This window comes from Epinephelus lanceolatus, chromosome 7 (assembly GCF_041903045.1).
Source record: "Epinephelus lanceolatus isolate andai-2023 chromosome 7, ASM4190304v1, whole genome shotgun sequence".
Lineage (NCBI taxonomy): Eukaryota > Metazoa > Chordata > Actinopteri > Perciformes > Serranidae > Epinephelus > Epinephelus lanceolatus.
The window spans coordinates 43,395,462-43,413,738 of NC_135740.1; the positions used below are offsets into that span (position 1 = coordinate 43,395,462).

The following is an 18,277-nucleotide window of genomic DNA, read 5'->3' on the forward strand; positions in this document are numbered from 1 at the left end:
AACTGCTCCACTGCCTTCACTTCACCCAGCATGTCAACTTCCCCACCCACTGTCGCGGCCACATCCTGGACCTAGTCTGCTCCGCCGGTCTCACCCTCCACCAACTCTCCAGTACCAACCTCCACATCTCGGATCACCTGGCCATCACTGCGGACTTCAAGTCCCCCCTCCATCCCCCAAAACTCAAATGCATTATATCCTTCAGAAATATCAAGTCTATGTCCCCCTCTGCTTTCTCTGACTCACTGGCAAATACTCTGTCCACATTCATCACCACGCTGACCCCAAACCCCTCTGACCTGGTCACCCTCTACAACAACACACTGTCCCTCTGCCTCGGCAAACTGGCTCCCTTAAAAACCAAAACTGTCTCATTTACTCACTCATCTCCCTGGTACACTCCTGAACTCCGTCACATGAAAACCCGTAAGCGCCAGCTTGAAAGACGTTACAAGAAAACCAGTCTCACAGTCCATCTCCATGCCTATACAGACCACCTTTCAATCTACAAAGACGCCCTCACTGCCGCCCGTTCCAACTACTACTCACAACTCATTCACTCTGGCTCCAATAACCCCAAGACTCTCTTTTCCACTGTCAATAAACTCTTCAAACCCTGCGACAACACCCTCTCCTCCATCACAACTCACACATGCAACTCCTTCCTGGCATTTGTTCAATCAAAGATCGAAACCATCTACTCTCAACTCAGCAACCCCCTCCCCCCATCTCAGTCTCTCCGGCGCTCACCGCCTCCACCACCACTCAACCACTGTCACACGCCACCCCTGTCTCCCCCCTGGAACTCCTCCCCATCATCTCCAAGATGAAAAGCTCCACTTCCGTCCTGGACCACATACCATCCTCCATCATCAAAGTCTGCCTCCCAACTATCTCCCCACTCATCACTACCATCATTAACTCCTCCCTGACCTCTGGCTCTATCCCGAAATCCCTGAAACTGGCCGCAGTCACCCCCATCCTCAAAAAAACTCGGCCTGGACCCTGACGTCATCTCAAATTTCCGTCCCATCTCGAACCTTCCCTTTCTGTCAAAAATTCTGGAACGTGTTGTCGCCTCCCAAATCAAAACCCACCTCCGCTCTCATGAACTATATGAACCATTTCAATCCAGATTCCGCCCTCAACACAGTACCGAAACCACCCTCCTCAAAATCACTAACGACCTCCTCCTCCTCTCTGCCGACTCTGGCCACCTCAACATACTCATCCTCCTCGACCTCACTGCTGCCTTTGACACCATCAACCACACCGCTCTGCTGTCCCGCCTACAAACTTCCCTCAGCATCACTGGCTCTGCTCTCTCCTGGCTCAAATCATACCTCACGACAGACATCAGTTCATCCACGTCAACAACTGCACCTTTGCCACCGTCCCCCTGCTTCAAGGTGTCCCTCAGGGCTCTGTGCTTGGTCCTATCCTCTTCATCATCTACCTACTCCCCCGTGGTTCCATCATCCGTCGTCATGGTCTCCATTTCCACTGCTACGCTGATGACATCCAAATCTACATTTCCACAAAATCCATCACCCCGGCCACCCGCTCTGCCCTCACCAACTGTCTGATTGAACTCCAATCATGGCTGCAGGCCAACTTCCTCAAACTCAACTGTGACAAATCTGAAATAATATTCATCGGCCCAAAATCCTTCTCTACAGAACACAAAACTTCACCCTCAGCATTGACAACACCACCCTCTCTCCCTCCCCATTAATCCGCAACCTTGGTATCATCTTCGACAATAACCTCTCATTTGAACATCACATCAGCCGCCTCGCCCAAACTGCCTTCTTTCACCTTAGAAATATTGCCCGTCTCCGTCCATCACTCTCCTTCTCTGCCGCTGAAACTCTCATCCATGCTTTCATCACCTCAAGACTGGACTACTGCAACAGCATCCTCTACGGCTCATCATCCAAAGTCCTCAACAAACTTCAGTACATCCAAAACTCTGCTGCCCGCCTCCTCACCCACACCAGCGTCCGTGAACATATAACCCCTGTCCTGCAAAACCTACACTGGCTCCCTGTCCCGTACAGAATCAGTTTCAAGATCCTCCTCCTCACCCACAAAGCCCTCCACAGCCAGGCCCCCTCCTACCTCACGGACATGCTCCGCCACCACACTCCCTCCCGCAACCTTCGATCATCCGACAAAAACCTCCTCTCTCCTCCACACAGGACCAAGCACAGAACCTGGGGCGACAGAGCCTTCTCCATAGCCGCCCCCTCCCTCTGGAACACCCTCCCTATACACATCTGTGACTGTCCAAATCCATCCACCTTCAAATCACTCCTCAAAACCCACCTTTTCAAATCCTCTTTTAACCTTTAACATTAGCTTTTCGTTCTCGGTTCCTCATGTGCCGTCCTTTTCTTTGTTCTGCACTATGCTTTTGCACCTTGTTGTTTTATATTATCCTTGTCTTCTGTTTATCTCTTTGCACTTACGTGTATGTACTTCTTTTCTTTGGTTTTAAATGTAAAGCGTCTTTGAGAGCTGTAAAAGCGCTGTATAAATGAAATGTATTATTATATTATTCTTATTTTTAAGTAAGAATTAGTGGATTTTATTTATCAGGCTAATTCATCCATGTAGAGCTTTACAGTCATGTCTTATATCAGTGTGAAGAGTTTTATGTCCCGATGTAACATTTTATATTTAAAATAAAAAATACTACACATTCATGCTGAACAATATAGAAATACAACTGAGCTATAAAGCCACACTAAAGTAAATCAATAAATAAAACATTTGACGGAGAGGTCAGAGGTCGTTTCCTGTTTCCTGTGTGTCACATTTATATCGGTCCGTCGAACAACAACAACAACACATGTGAGTGAAGCTGCTGAAGAGTCGCGATGTTTTCTGGTTTAAAAGATAAAGTTGGGGACGTTTTGTTACCGGGAGATGAGTTCTCCTTCGAGACCGACGACGTCATCTCTCTAACGGATCACGCTAAACCGGAGAAGGTGGTGTGCGGCCCGGGTCTGAGGCGGAGCGGTGACCGGCTGGTGGTGTCTAAAAGCGGGGTCCTCCGACACAAACAGCCCAACATGTTCTGGATCGATTCACAACAGAGGAGGGTGAGATTTAACACACACGATGTTCACTGGAAGTAGTTTATCTTTAACATTAACCTCAAGTGTCTGTTTACTGGGGAATCTGTATTTAACTGTAGGTTCTACAACACGCAGAACTCCATTTAAAAAATTTGTAATTTAAGGTTTTTCTTGTCACCACACGGTCCTGCCTCACATGGCAGGACTTTTAGAATGAATTTTAATCATTATGGTACAGTAGTGATTACGGCTAAAAAATAATGCCATCAAGAGATGTATTGTCACACTAAAGTTAAACTTTATCATTAAGTTCCGCTGTTAATCCTCTCTCCGCCCGCTGAAGCCCGCCGCTCTTCACGGCAGCAAGCAGCGGGAATACTTTCTGAAAAGTTCGAAATACTTTCACCACTCGGTGAATCAGTTGTACCCCGAATTACTCAGAAGACCAAACTCATTTATTAGAGCTATTAACATTTGTTCTAAAAGTCAAGTGGTTTGAACCAACATTGGTTGAATTGTAAATTGCCTCATATTTGAATGGAGTTCAGCTTTCCCAGTAAAATGCTGTGGTAGCGCTAAATCTAAAAACTGAAGAGGTGTAAAGACTAAAGTGGACATTTTTGAGGATAGGTGTTGGAGCAGTGCATGCTGGGAGTTGAGTCTGTTCCTCTGTCCACAGTATGTCCCAGCTAAAGGAGAAACAGTCATCGGCATCGTGACGGCAAAATCAGGAGATGTCTTCAAGGTGGACTTTGGAGGCAGTGAGCAGGCGTCTCTGTCCTACCTGGCGTTTGAGGGAGCCACCAAGAGGAACCGACCCAACGTCCAGGTGAGACACTGAGAACAAGAAGACCAGGTAAGACACTGAGGACAGGTAGTCCAGGTGAGACACTGGTGTGTAACCCCTCCCTCTCTGTGTATCACCTGTGCAGGTGGGGGACCTGTTGTTCGCTCAGTTCATCATAGCCAATAAGGACATGGAGCCGGAGCTGGTGTGTATAGACAGCTCAGGACGAGCCAACGGGATGGGAGTGTTTGGAGCAGGAGGTCTGCTCTTTACAGTCTCTCTGGGACTCGTCAGAAGGTAAACAACCTCAGATGTTTGTGTATATGCTGTATATATACACACCTGAGACTCACCTGGTTGACCCCCTCCCTCCTCTGTCAGGCTGCTGGCCCCCCACAGTGAGATCCTGTCGGACCTGCAGCAGCTGTTCCCCTGTGAGCTGGTGGTCGGGATGAACGGTCGTCTGTGGGTGAAGTCCTCCAGCATTCAGCAGACGCTCATCATCTCCAACCTGCTGCAGAGCTGCGACACAATGACGGCCCAGCAGAGACAGCAGCTGTTCAGGAGGGTGGCACAGGGGGCGCTGTAGACCACATCAGACCACATCAGACCACATACCACTCCTGCAGCTCACCTGGTGCTGCAGGATGAAGCAGGTGAGCAGTGTTCAGGGGGATCAGATGTGTCTCTTACCGGAGGAAGTCCTGCAGCTGCTGGTTAAACAAACTGTTTGTTCTCCAGCTTAAAGGAACATTCCACTGAATTTTAAATCACAGCTGAAACATACAGGAAAATGTTGTGTTTTTAGAAACCAGCTGCAGTTTGACGCAGGCTCATGGACTGTACAGAGTTATTATTTTTGCAGCCAAATGTACTTTTACATGGTTTATATTTGTACTAAAAGTTCAGACTGATTTATTTGTATTTTTATGAAAATCAAAAATGCAATCAAACTATAAACTACAAAACAAACTGTTAATCGTGTCAGTCGTGTTTCTGAATTCTTTCCTCTGCAGTTAAATGATGAACCATCTGGACTGGAACACAGAGAGTGAAAATATCTCACTTGTGGTAAAATGTGTGTAAAACTCGTTCCCAGCATAGTGATTAATTCCTGTTCTTATTATGAAGTCAACATCTATTCATCCAGTGCCTTAGTACTAAGTGACGGGTAAACTCAACATACATGAAGGTGTTAGGGGTGGGGGAAAAAATCGATACAGCAGAATATCGCGAGATGTTTGTGTGGTAATATCGTATCATCACACAGTGCTATGTATTGATTTTTTTATTATATAAATTCTAAATATGACCAATACAAATTAAACTTTAGGTAGCCTACTAGAGTAATCTAATCATCTGCTTTTTCAGTCCATTAGATTCATGTTGCTGCTACAAAAAATGTGTGAAGTGAGATGAACAGACTGAAAACTTTATCTTAGATAGAGCACATGTTGACAAAGTTTTTCTTTTGGGACATAATTTATAGTTAAAATAAGGTAATAAATCACAATATATTTCATTGCAACCTGTTTAAAATAGCAATAGTATCGCATAGTGACAAAAGTATTGTGATATCGTATCGTGGATCCTCTGGTGATTCCCACCCCTGAAAGGTATTTTGTAATTCAACAGCTTTTTAAATAAAAAATATTATTTCTTTCCGATTTTAATCAATTTCGTTGACGTCTTTGATTAAGGATTCACATGGTGAAGGATTCATTTAATAAACTGCTGTGGAGACGAAACAATAAGCTGATCATCAACTCATTTGTCTCAGCTTCACAAATGTGTTTGCAAATGTTTTTATTATTTTGTAACAGCACACTGAACATCTGTGTCTTCAGCTGTTATTTGGGCAAAACAAGTATTTTGGATCTGTCAACCTGAGCTTCTGGAAGTAAAGTAAAGTAAAGTAAAGGAAAGGAAAGGAAAGGAAAGGTAAAGTTCCACTGATTGTCACACACCTGAATGTGTGAAATTTGTTCTCTGCATTTGACCCATCCCAAGGGAGCGGTGAGCAGCAGCGGTGCCGCGCTCGAGAATCATGTGGTGATCTAACCCCCCAATTCCAACCCCTGATGCTGAGTGCCAAGCAGGGTGGCAATGGGTCCCATTTTTATAGTCTTTGGTATGACCCAGTCGGGGATCGAACCCACGACCTCCCAGTCTCATGGCGGACACTCTACCACAAGGCCACTGAGCTGGTCTTTTTTTTTAATAACTTATTTTCAGACATTTCGTCAACCACATTTAATTAAAAAATAATCTACAGGAGAGTCCAGTGGCTTAGTGGGTACAGTAGGCGTGCCATATATGGGAACATGTTTGTCGCAGGGGGCTGCAGGTTCAAATCCAATATGTGGCCCTTTGCTGCGTGTCCTTTCATGCTGAGGCTATTCTATCTAATAAAGTTTAAAATATCTTAATAAAATAATAAGCTGCAGATTATTTGATAATAAAAATAATAATGAGTTGATACTAAATACAAACTGAATGTTGCATGAAGCTGCTGTGAAAATGAGTGCAGTCAAAACACTGAAGGACTTTTTCTCCATAAACATTTATTTTCAAATAGATTAAGAAAAAATAGATAATTTTTTTTACAACTTTTTATCTTTATATGACTTTTTATACAGTACTTTATGTGCATTTAGAAAAAACCACAAACGAACATCAGTTAATGAGGCAGCAGAGTGCCGGCGGCTCTGAGGGTCAAACAGGGGTCGAACAACACAAAGGATGCTGGGAGGAAAGACAAAGAGAAAGCAGAGAGAAGGAACTCAAAACAACCAGCTGAAAGCGGATCTAAACTCTAAATAAAATCTCAACACAGTTTGTTTTTAAGGTTTTTAGAAAATAAAAGTGCAAATGAAAGCTCGGAGTCATCGGAGCTGATTGTAACAGAAACCAGTTTGTTCTTAAAGTGAAAACAAACACTCCTCTCAGCTGATTTACATTCAGAGAGTTACCACAGACAGACAGACAGACAGGCAGGTGGAGGTACAGACACTCAGTCAGACAGACAGACAGGTGGAGGACTGCAGTAACTAACGGTAACGGTACTCTGAACTTGAACACATGCGAGGCGAGCGCAGAACTTTGGCAACACGTCAGGCTGAAGGTCGAGTGGCAGCTGGAAAATACGGCAGACATCTTGTTGGTGATGTCACAGTGCTGACTACAGCGGGGGAGGGGGCAGAGCCCGGAGGGGTCACATGACGTGTTTCTGGATGCCCGGGGTGAACTCCTTGGCGTTTGGGTTCAGACTGCTCGTCATCTGGAGGAGAGGAGAAGAAGAATGAAGACGAGTGAGACATCAACAACAACAGGTGTGTGTGCGTTTATCACTTTCTCTCAGTTCAGTGTGTGATATCAATCTTACAGCTGCATGTCATTTTATTCATAAAGGAACCACGCACCATATTTGTGAGGGGAAACTCCTGTTTTAATTCTATTTCTGCTGCAATAAAATGAACACATGCATGTCTGTATATCCCACGTGACATTAATAACAATGTTTGTTGTGAAACTGAATCGAAGACAGCTCATTAAAACAGCGTTCAGCCTTGAGGTGAGGTGGAGGCGTCGCTCTTCCTGCGTGATAATAATGTATCTTCCCAGAGTTTAATTCCTAGCTGCAGCTGCTGGGGAACGATAAGAAAAGAGACTCCAGATAAGAAAATGTCACGACCAAAGAAAGGTCAAAATGACCTCTTGGTGTCTCCTGTTGTCAGCTACAGTTAGTGTGTGTGATTTCAAACTGCTCTGAGAGTTGAGAAGAGAGACGGCCTCTTGTCAGACACATCTGCATCAAACTGAGGCGGCTCATAGACATACGGCGGGTTTGAATGTTTGTTTTTGTTACCGACTGTTATCTGCAGAAGATGTGAACTGATTGTAAAGTTTCCACAGCGTCACCATTTGATGTTTAGTACCACAGTTAGTTTAAAGGGACGGTTCATTCCATAATCAAAAATACATATTTTTCCTCTAACCTGTAGTGCTTTATTTATCAAGCTAGTTAAAACTCAATTTAGTTCATGGACCACACAGAGCCAGACTAGTAAAACCACTGCATAATAACCTATAAATAACATCTTTAAAGTATATCCTGAAAACGTTCGTCCATTTACAAAGCAATGATGAACAGCCTGTGATATCCTGGGAAAAATATGTGCAAATTCAACAACAGGTCTCAGTTTTCCACATTCAGTCAGTCCACTACTCACTGTCATTACATGTCCATTTTTAAAATAATTTTCCACTCCCACTAAAGTGGAAGCTATAAAAGAAGCAGGTTAAGCCATCCCCTGCTTCACAAACCATTTACAAATCTGCTTTGTAAACTGTTTGTGAGTGCCTCAGCAGCAGGGCTCCATCCATACTGCTTTAAGCTATGAGTCTGATACAGATTCTTTTGTACTGAAGCTGCTAGTTGACAATTTTGCCCCTGAAACCTGACACCTGTCAGCCTTCACATGTGCATCAATATTAGGTGTGCAAAGTCACCTAGAGGGCCAGATTGGACCCTTTGGCGGTCTGGTTCTGGCCTCCAAGCCGTATGTTTGACACCCCTGATTGTTTTGGTGTGAGTTGCAGAGTGTTGGAGATATCAGCCGTAGAGATGTCTGTCTTCTCTCCAATATAACAGAACTAGATGGCACTCACTCAGCTTGTGGGGCTCAAAGCTCTAAACAACTACATCTGAAAAACTCAACATCTATGTCTCTTTACTGAAATCGTGACCTGGTTACTGAAGATAATCCACAGACCTTGTTGTGAGCAGTTTCATGTAGGAACTATTTCTTTTTATCTAACTACACCAGCCAACTGTATCACCACGTAGAAGGAGGCGTGCATCTACTCATGGACCAGAGGCTCGTGCTTATGACAGTGCAAGATGTAAATATTAATGGCGTCCTCCTCAGGTGAGCTGTATTTTTAGTTGCATACTGCCAGCTCACCTGAGTTAGCGATCAGAACATTACTGTTGCTCACCACAGGCTGAGTGCCGTCTACATTAGTTCCATTTTACCGGAGAGAAGGCAGACATCTCTACGGCTGATACCTCCAACATTCAAAACAATGCAGCACTATGGGTGAAAGCAAAACTGTATTTTCATTTCACCTGCATGTTGTCAAACAGTGAATCAGAGGGAAACTGCTGAAAAGAAAACATCTTGGTCTCTTTGTTTGTGTCAGGCTGTGTGATCGATGTGTTGACTAATAACACTGTGATAGAGGGAGGAAAAAAAACATTGAAGCAAAGACAGTCATCACCAGCCGTGACACACACGGCCAAACAAAATGAAGTGTTGTTCCAAAGTGGTGAGGAAACGTGATGAGATGTGGTCCAGGTGATTCAGTACAACAATGACTCTGTCAGTTGACAAACAGCAGCAGATGTTGTGACATGTTTATCAGTCTCTTGTTGAGGTTCCTGTTGGTACATGTGATGTTTTGTTTATGTGCCGTGCGGAGCTGTTAACCCTGTCCAACCAGCACAGACCTGTTACTGTTTGTGCACTTTATTCGTTCCTGCTGTATTCTGATTGGTTGGTTTGTACTGGTGTATTGATACTGCAGAAAGAGAGTACTGAAACAGTTTCAATATCCAGTATGTATCAATAAATCGGTATTTTTGACAAAAGTAAAGGCTTGCTACAAAATGGGTTGTGCTGCAACTAACAGTTTTCATTGTCGTCTACTTTACAGATTAATGTCTCAGGAAACACTTGGGTAGTTGGGAAACGACAGCAGCTGATTGGCTGAAGCCGACTCTATGAACTCACCACGACATCGAAGTCTGCGTCTGCGTGGACGTCTCCGTCCAGAACCAGCAGGCTGATCTGCTCCTGCAGCTGACTGACCGACTGAGGGGGGAGGTCTCTGGACGGAATGAACCACTCCCACTGCTCCTCCTCCTCCAGCATCTCCTGGAAACAACGCTCGATGAACTCCTCCTCCCACAGCTCCTCCTCCACCTGCACACAAACACACACACAGAGTGAGTTTTAAAGGACCACGTCGCTGTTTTTACATGTTCGACACAGTCAGCACGTAAACACACACACACACACACACACAAAAAACAGTCGGCATAAATTTAAATCCAGTTACACACACAGATGTCGTTAACCAGACTTCTCCTCTGACACCCATCTCATTTATTTCTCTGAAAATAAAATGACTGAAACAATTAATCTATTGACAGAATCTACTCGTTGATTGACTGAAAATTAAACCGCGACTATTCTGATTATTCAGACTTTTATTTTTTTGTCTGTTTCATATCAAAGTAAACTGAGTCCTATTTGACCTGTTGGTCAGACCAAACAAAACATTTGAAGACTTTGGACTCTGAGAAACAGATTTTTACTGGACTAAGTGAAATGAAAAATAATTTTTTGTTGCAGCCACAGTTCTGACAATTCACTACAGATTTAGTAGAGTTACATGTTATGTTTTGCTCTCCATCGAATTTTCTACAACAGGAAAATCTACTTGTACAAACTAAATGCCTGCTTTAAGTTGTTATTTTATTGTTTGTTTATTTTCATTATTATATTAATCTGATTATTTTCTTAATTCATTGATTAAGATATTAAATATATAAAAAATAGAGTTGTTCTCATACTGTTTTTCCTTCCAGATTCCGATACCTGAATTTTTATTTATTTTATTTAACCCATAAATAACCAGGTAAGTCCCGTTGAGATCAACAGTCTCTTTTACAGGGGAGACCTGACCAAGACAGCAGCAAACTAAAAGTTACAGCCAAACAACCACACCATAAAAACATAAGAGACACGCAGTAACATGTAGAAATATTAGAACGCCTACGCACAATGACAAGAACCAAACAATTCATTCATCCTTGTACTTATAAGAGCTTTAAAAGGCAGAGACCAGTTCACAGTTTCAACTCTTTTTGAAGGTTATTCCAACTGAGAGGAGCAGAGCTTTCTCTCAGCTCCATCTGTGCACCAGGAACAGACAGCAAAACTAAGTCTTGAGGTCTCAGACTGTGGCTGCAATCAGGTCTCTGTTCAATCAAAGCACTTATGTACAAAAGGGAGTTTACCCAGTGTGGCTTTATAAATGAACAAATAGTGATTGAGCCTAGGAAAGGTCAAAGGTGGCCGATGAGCCCTGGAACAAAGCGTACAGTGATGAGTGAGGGCTTCACAGTTTGTAGCAAATCTGTAAACTTGCAATACAGCTGATACCAAGTACTGATCTGACACTTTTTGAGGCCAAATAAATAATAAACAATTCTACACTACTGACCCTGTATAGATGTGAAATGATTCCCATCACTGTTGTACAGCACAGCTCAGGATAACCCTAAAGTGGTGGGACTCTCTGGTGTAAAATGTTGTCAAACTTCTGACAACTATTTTATCCACGTGTAAAACTACTTAAGAGTTTATTTTTAAAACAATGACATGATATTGGACAAAAGCATAGAATCTCATACACGCTGTATCGGAGCCACTTCTAATTGTGGTATCGCAACAACTCTAAAAAACAAAAATGAAAAGTGCTTATCACAAAATCCCAGCGCCCAAAGAGATGTCATCAAGTCCTAAGCTCAAATGTTTTCAGTTCACAGTGATTAGAGATAAGAGAGGCTGCACATTTCTCAAATTTGAGACACTGGAAACATCTAATATTTGTAAGTTTTGTTTGAACAACTTGGACTATTTAAAAACTATTAGAATAGTTGCTAATTCATTTTAATCGACTCACTGTTACACCCCTAAAATCAGTGATGCAGTCACATTTTTCTCCTGTAGTGAAACAAAGAGTCGTGGCTGCCTGGAATCTAAAAATAAAAATGTACAACACTACAAAACTGTTAATTAGAGGTGATGATATAACGATATTAATGACGACAATGATGACATCGTCCTGAAGCTGCTCAACAGATGGCGCTCCCGCTGGTTTTGCTGGATTACAGAGACGTCCTCTGACTCACAGCTGGAAGCCCGGCGTTCAAAACAACCTCAGGTGGAAGAAATCAAACTGTGACCGTGAGTCAGTGCAACACAGAGAAGTGTGTCGGCTCCAGATATTAAAATTCTGTGACTGTGCGTTGGATCGTTTCAACACTTGGCTGGTTGAATCATCAGAACAAATTCTGAGACACTGAAGTGAAATCATCCTTCTTCACCTGGAGAAGTGGAAGAGTGTTGACGGTCTGAAAACATCACTGAGAGAAATGCTGAGGAGGTATATGCACGAAAATACACAAACCAGTTATGTGGGTCTTAATAATTAAACTTTATTATGGGATTAACTCCAAGCAGGTTTCAGTCTGTATTATGTGCACACTAGAACTGTTAGAAAATTATGCTGCCTAAGACAGCCAGTGTGCAGACTGGATAGATCGAGTATTAAATCCAGCAAGAAATTTTACTGCTACAGCCTTCAGCGCAAAAACACGGCTTCTCCATTGTGTTGAACGGTTAACACAAAATGAATCAGTCCCTTTGAACTCTACATGTCCTTGCAATTTTGTCCACTCACCACAATTTTTCCACAAAATTGACCAATCATCATGGTTTCCTGTGAGTTTTACCAATCACAGCAGTCCCCCACATAACATCACCAAACTCACTTCCTTGTTTCTACATGTCTCACATGTACCAACAAAAAATGCCGCTGATGTTCTGCACAACAGCAGGGGTAAACTCTTTTTCACCACTTGCAACGTGGAGGTGGAACCCAAACGAAACTCACCGACTGACAACAGATGAGACACATCACCATGACAGAGGCTGATGCATCAAGATTTATTCCAAGTGCTGAAAGAATCAAGGCCCAACAAGACTTTTCCATTAGACTCAGATTGTGAAAGAGATGTCTGTGAATTAGTGGACACATTTTTTTGGGTGTCACACACCTGCAAAATGACTCATTTCACTGTAAGGACTTGATCTATTCAGTCCAATAATATTTCCAAAGTCTAAAAGAGCTGCACAATTAAATCTTTTTATTCCCATTCAAGTAAGCAGAGAGCTAAACCAGAAATCAACACAGAAGCTAGAACACTTTTCTAACATGTGCTCTGGGTGAGCAACTCCTTTGGAATGAGTATGCGCCATCTTGGGGTCCAGTGTCTAGTTATTAATAAAATCGAAGGCTTGGCTGCCGTAAGTCTCAAGTGTATTTGCTCTGTGGAGCCCACAACACGGAGATGCAACTGAGCAACTTTTAAAGGAATGACTGGAGCCCCGCCTCCGACGCTGTATCCAGTTGTCTTTATAAATCCATGGGCAAAGTCTCAAATGTGTTTTTTATGGGCCCCGTGACACATAAGATCCAGGTCATTTTTAAGGAGGAGAAATCAACCTTTTTTGGTTTCATGTTCCACTGAGCGACTGTGAATAGAAGAAGAATAAACGGGACCCCCGCCTAGTTCAGTCTCAACGTGGTGTGCTCTGTTCTGCTTCAGTTTCCGAGTTGAAACATCTGTGCATTCAATACCCATACTACCACACTATATAATCTGCCAGAAAAAGATTTTTTTATATTTAACCCATTTTTAACCAGGTAAGTCCTGCTGAGATCAACAGTCTCTTTACAGGGGAGACCTGGCCGAGACAGCAGCATACAAAAACATTACAGCCATTTAGATTTAGTATGTCCCAATACATATTATGTCAAATGCAGTATGTTATAAATACCAGCATGTTTTACTACATCCAGTCTGATTTAGCAGTATGCAAGCCAGCATGCTTTACTGGCTATTCTGGCCCACATTCCTCTGACTGAGCCGCAAACAGGGGACAGATTGACAGCTGTGTGACAGCTGCCATAAGTCACAATGACAGCTGACAGCAAATTCAAGTAACTGATGTCCAGGTTAGTAATGACACAAATACTAATTGTGTAAAGGAACAAAATACTCATACAGCATACCACAACAAATTGACATAACTATGAAAATAATCATGATGGAGAGATGCATGTGTAATGTTACTGTGGTGACTATAACATGTTAGATCTAGCTTATATGCAGTTATAACTTCAAAGTTAAAACCACACACACTGCCAAGTAACAACAACAGCAGTTCACTCTGGGTTGACCTCCGTCTCTGGTGAGCTCAGTGAACAGCATTTTGTTTTGTCTCCAAGGAAACAAATATATGCGCATGAGGGTCAAAGTTCAGGGTGAAATGTTATGAGACAGCAGAATGTCCTGAATGCGTGCAAACTGCATTCAACAGCTGCAGATCCAGTATTGTGGATCCATGTTTCCTCAAGATTGTGTGCAACAAGCTTTTGGGTTTGTTTCCTCTTGTTTGGTGGGTGTGTCAGAGGTGTTACCCAATCAGTAGTGACTAAGGAACATAAACCAAATTCCAGTAGATCCTTATTATAGATACTCTTTTTGTTTTTGTGTCACACTGCTTTGGCAATGTACACATATGTCTCTCATGCCAATAGAGCCCCTTTGAGTTGAAATGAATCAGGCTACGCCCTATTAAAAAATAGCACCCTTGCATAACACAACAGGGTGGTGAACGCACCACCGTTTCCCTTTAAATAAACCGTTTGTCAGAGCTGAATTATACTTCTATTCATTTTACACGATGAGAAAATGTTTGTGTTATCTATTATGTCTTGTAACACATAAACAACACATTGCAGTTTCGGGGTGTATCTTCCCTTTAAACCTGAGCTCCAGGTGTGTTGTCTGGTCCTCACCTGCCTGTTGAACTCCTCCTCATTCTCCATCCACAGGTACTCAGCGAACGGGTCGTCCTCAGAGATGAACTGGCTGCTCAGGATGACCTCGTTGCTGATCGTCATGTTCGGGGAGACGTTGCTCAGACTCGGGTCTTTCATTTCACTGCTCACCACCGACACACACACGGTTTCGATCACTGCAGTCCGACCTTCAGCTCTACAGGGGGACACAGAGACACGACGTTAACCTCTAAACACCGAGCAGTTGGTCCGTTATGTCAACGGTCAGGGTCGCTGTGATGGCCGCTGTCTGACAGACAATAGCAGCCTGCTAGCGACTGTCGCCGTTTTTACAGTGAACGCACCAGAATAAGCGAGTTACACGAACAGAAACATGTTGACACAAACATTCAGTGGCTTCACAGTGATGTAAGAAAACAAAGTGGTGTGTTTTCATTGTCGAAATACCTGATAACAAGGTTTATTCGACGGCAGCGGAGCCAACGGTCAACTCTCTGTCGAACTCTTCTGTAACTGTAATGGCCGCGCTGCTTCTGTTTGTTTACATCGCCGACGTCACTTCGTGCTCGCTTGTGATTCGATAAACCACTGTGCTGCCTTCAAGTGCAACATGGCCTGTTAAAACCAAACGGTATGAAAAGTCGGAAAGTAGGCTTCTTTTTGTGACATTCTTTCGGTTAATGACATGATTTAATTCAAATTAATGCCATAAACAGAGCTGGAAGAGGTTCCCATAATAAACTATGTAAAAATAAAAAAGTATATCATTAAAATGTACTTAAAACATTAAAGGTATCAGTACTCAGTGGCTTATACTGTTATGTAACATATACAACACTGATATATTGACACACAAGCAGTAGATTTACTACAGTATACACTGTTCTACAGTTTTATTAAATACGTTGTTTTGTATCTAAAATCAAAATCTGCAAAAATAACTACAGCTGTAAAATAAATGTAGTGCAGGAAAAGGTTCACGTATAATTGGCATGAAACAGAAATACTCAAGTAAAGTACAAGTACCTCAATTGTATTAAGAAGATAAGGATTCATACTGTTACAGGATTTATCTATAATTTTACAAAACAGGGCTGCACAGTGAAATGTAGGTTGTGACCCCGTCATGCACACACATAGAGCATCTCAACAAATATTTAATTTAGGGTAGAGTAAAATGGTATGTACTGTTAGTTATATACAAATTCTTACATTGTATACCCTCATAAACCAAGAGAGACTTTAGCTTTGTGGGAATGAGACAAAAGATAGTGTGCTAAACCAGCATAAAAGAACCTTCCATGTCATTTATTAATGATATAAAGTTAATCTATATACAGTACAGGCCAAAAGTTTGGACACACCTTCTCATTCAATGCGTTTTCTTTATTTTCATGACTATTTACATTGTAGATTCTCACTGAAGGCATCAAAACTATGAATGAACACATGTGGAGTTATGTACTTAATAAAAAAAGGTGAAATAACTGAAAACATGTTTTATATTCTAGTTTCTTCAAAATAGCCACCCTTTGCTCTGATTACTGCTTTGCACACTCTTGGCATTCTCTCCATGAGCTTCAAGAGGTAGTCACCTGAAATGGTTTCCACTTCACAGGTGTGCCTTATCAGGGTTAATTAGTGGAATTTCTTGCTTTATCAATGGGGTGGGGACCATCAGTTGTGTTGTGCAGAAGTCAGGTTAATACACAGCCGACAGCCCTATTGGACAACTGTTAAAATTCATATTATGGCAAGAACCAATCAGCTAACTAAAGAAAAACGAGTGGCCATCATTACTTTAAGAAATGAAGGTCAGTCAGTCCGGAAAATTGCAAAAACTTTAAATGTGTCCCCAAGTGGAGTCGCAAAAACCATCAAGCGCTACAACGAAACTGGCACACATGAGGACCGACCCAGGAAAGGAAGACCAAGAGTCACCTCTGCTTCTGAGGATAAGTTCATCCGAGTCACCAGCCTCAGAAATCGCAAGTTAACAGCAGCTCAGATCAGAGACCAGATGAATGCCACACAGAGTTCTAGCAGCAGACCCATCTCTAGAACAACTGTTAAGAGGAGACTGCGCGAATCAGGCCTTCATGGTCAAATAGCTGCTAGGAAACCACTGCTAAGGAGAGGCAACAAGCAGAAGAGATTTGTTTGGGCCAAGAAACACAAGGAATGGACATTAGACCAGTGGAAATCTGTGCTTTGGTCTGATGAGTCCAAATTTGAGATCTTTGGTTCCAACCGCCGTGTCTTTGTGAGACGCAGAAAAGGTGAACGGATGGATTCCACATGCCTGGTTCCCACTGTGAAGCATGGAGGAGGAGGTGTGATGGTGTGGGGGTGTTTTGCTGGTGACACTGTTGGGGATTTATTCAAAATTGAAGGCACACTGAACCAGCATGGCTATCACAGCATCCTGCAGCGACATGCCATCCCATCCGGTTTGCGTTTAGTTGGACGATCATTTATTTTTCAACAGGACAATGACCCCAAACACACCTCCAGGCTGTGTAAGGGCTATTTGACCAAGAAGGAGAGTGATGGAGTGCTGCGGCAGATGACCTGGCCTCCACAGTCACCGGACCTGAACCCAATCGAGATGGTTTGGGGTGAGCTGGACCGCAGAGTGAAGGCAAAGGGGCCAACAAGTGCTAAACACCTCTGGGAACTCCTTCAAGATTGTTGGAAAACCATTTCAGGTGACTACCTCTTGAAGCTCATGGAGAGAATGCCAAGAGTGTGCAAAGCAGTAATCAGAGCAAAGGGTGGCTATTTTGAAGAAACTAGAATATAAAACCTGTTTTCAGTTATTTCACCTTTTTTTGTTAAGTACATAACTCCACATGTGTTCATTCATAGTTTTGATGCCTTCAGTGAGAATCTACAATGTAAATAGTCATGAAAATAAAGAAAACGCATTGAATGAGAAGGTGTGTCCAAACTTTTGGCCTGTACTGTACATAGATTAGAATCAGCTTTAGTGGCCTGTGGGATAAGACAGGCTATGCAAAAATGCAATGCCTCTATCTAGAGCCAGTGTTTGATTTGTTCATTCTGGGCTACTGTAGAGACACAGTGATGCAACATGGAGGACCCCATGGACATGGACCTGCCCCTGATGTAGCTGTAAGCAATTAATTCTAAGGTAATGAAAACACAACAATTCTTATTTTCAGGTTGTTCAGGTGATTATACACCAAAGAAAACATACGTATTATTATATAATATTCCACATGTGCCAATATATTCCCCTAAATCCTGCACACTGAACGTTGAAGAGCATTCAGCTCCAGGTTTTTCTGACAACACCAATTCGTAATATTTATAAATATTGTAAATGACTATCTCATAAGTTTGAAGTTTGGCACAAAAGGTTTGCCTAAGTGTTTCATAGTTTTTGCTTATCATTATTATTATTACTCATTTATTTCATTCAACTTTCAATTTAATTTTCATGGTGATAAAGGGTTGCTTTAATAATAATATTGACCGCTGAGACCTTTTGTTCAGTTTCCGAAATTCCGCAAGTACCATTGACGCATCACTGTAGTCTCGAACGCGAGCTTTTGTTGATTTTTGTTGTTTTGTTAAACATAGCACAAAATATCTATATTCAGCTGCTTCCTACCTGAACTTGGCATCGTTTATGTTTTTTTACTTGATTCACAGTTACAAG

The 18,277-nt window shown here is 42.5% G+C and overlaps 2 protein-coding genes across 2 annotated transcripts; one reads left to right on the forward strand and one right to left on the reverse strand.

Moving 5' to 3' along the window:
- Positions 1 to 2,814: 2,814 nt before the first annotated feature.
- Positions 2,815 to 4,849, forward strand: exosc3 (exosome component 3). Its single transcript, XM_033632766.2, has 4 exons — positions 2,815 to 3,107; positions 3,763 to 3,912; positions 4,016 to 4,167; positions 4,252 to 4,849. Exons 1-4 carry the CDS (start codon positions 2,883 to 2,885, stop codon positions 4,457 to 4,459), a joined length of 735 nt encoding a protein of 244 aa, XP_033488657.1. The 5' UTR covers positions 2,815 to 2,882; the 3' UTR covers positions 4,460 to 4,849.
- Positions 4,850 to 6,414: 1,565 nt separating this feature from the next.
- LOC117260602 (polyadenylate-binding protein-interacting protein 2-like) lies at positions 6,415 to 15,173 on the reverse strand. The gene is made up of 4 exons (XM_033632592.2): positions 15,040 to 15,173; positions 14,590 to 14,788; positions 9,666 to 9,857; positions 6,415 to 7,150 (listed from the first exon to the last, which is right to left on the reverse strand). The coding sequence occupies exons 2-4, from the start codon at positions 14,728 to 14,730 to the stop codon at positions 7,085 to 7,087; spliced, it is 399 nt and encodes a 132-aa protein (XP_033488483.1). The 5' UTR covers positions 14,731 to 14,788; positions 15,040 to 15,173; the 3' UTR covers positions 6,415 to 7,084.
- Between the last annotated feature and the right edge of the window lie 3,104 nt (positions 15,174 to 18,277).

Coding starts and splice junctions, on each gene's coding strand:
- exosc3 (XM_033632766.2), top strand. CDS start 2,883: ATGTTTTCTGGTTTAAAAGATAAAGTTGGGGACGTTTTGTTACCGGGA. Junction 3,108..3,762: donor TCGATTCACAACAGAGGAGG/GTGAGATTTAAC, acceptor CTCTGTCCACAG/TATGTCCCAGCTAAAGGAGA. Junction 3,913..4,015: donor GGAACCGACCCAACGTCCAG/GTGAGACACTGA, acceptor TCACCTGTGCAG/GTGGGGGACCTGTTGTTCGC.
- LOC117260602 (XM_033632592.2), bottom strand. CDS start 14,730: ATGAAAGACCCGAGTCTGAGCAACGTCTCCCCGAACATGACGATCAGC. Junction 9,858..14,589: donor AGGAGGAGTTCAACAGGCAG/GTGAGGACCAGA, acceptor GTTTGTGTGCAG/GTGGAGGAGGAGCTGTGGGA. Junction 7,151..9,665: donor ACGCAGACTTCGATGTCGTG/GTGAGTTCATAG, acceptor CCTCTCCTCCAG/ATGACGAGCAGTCTGAACCC.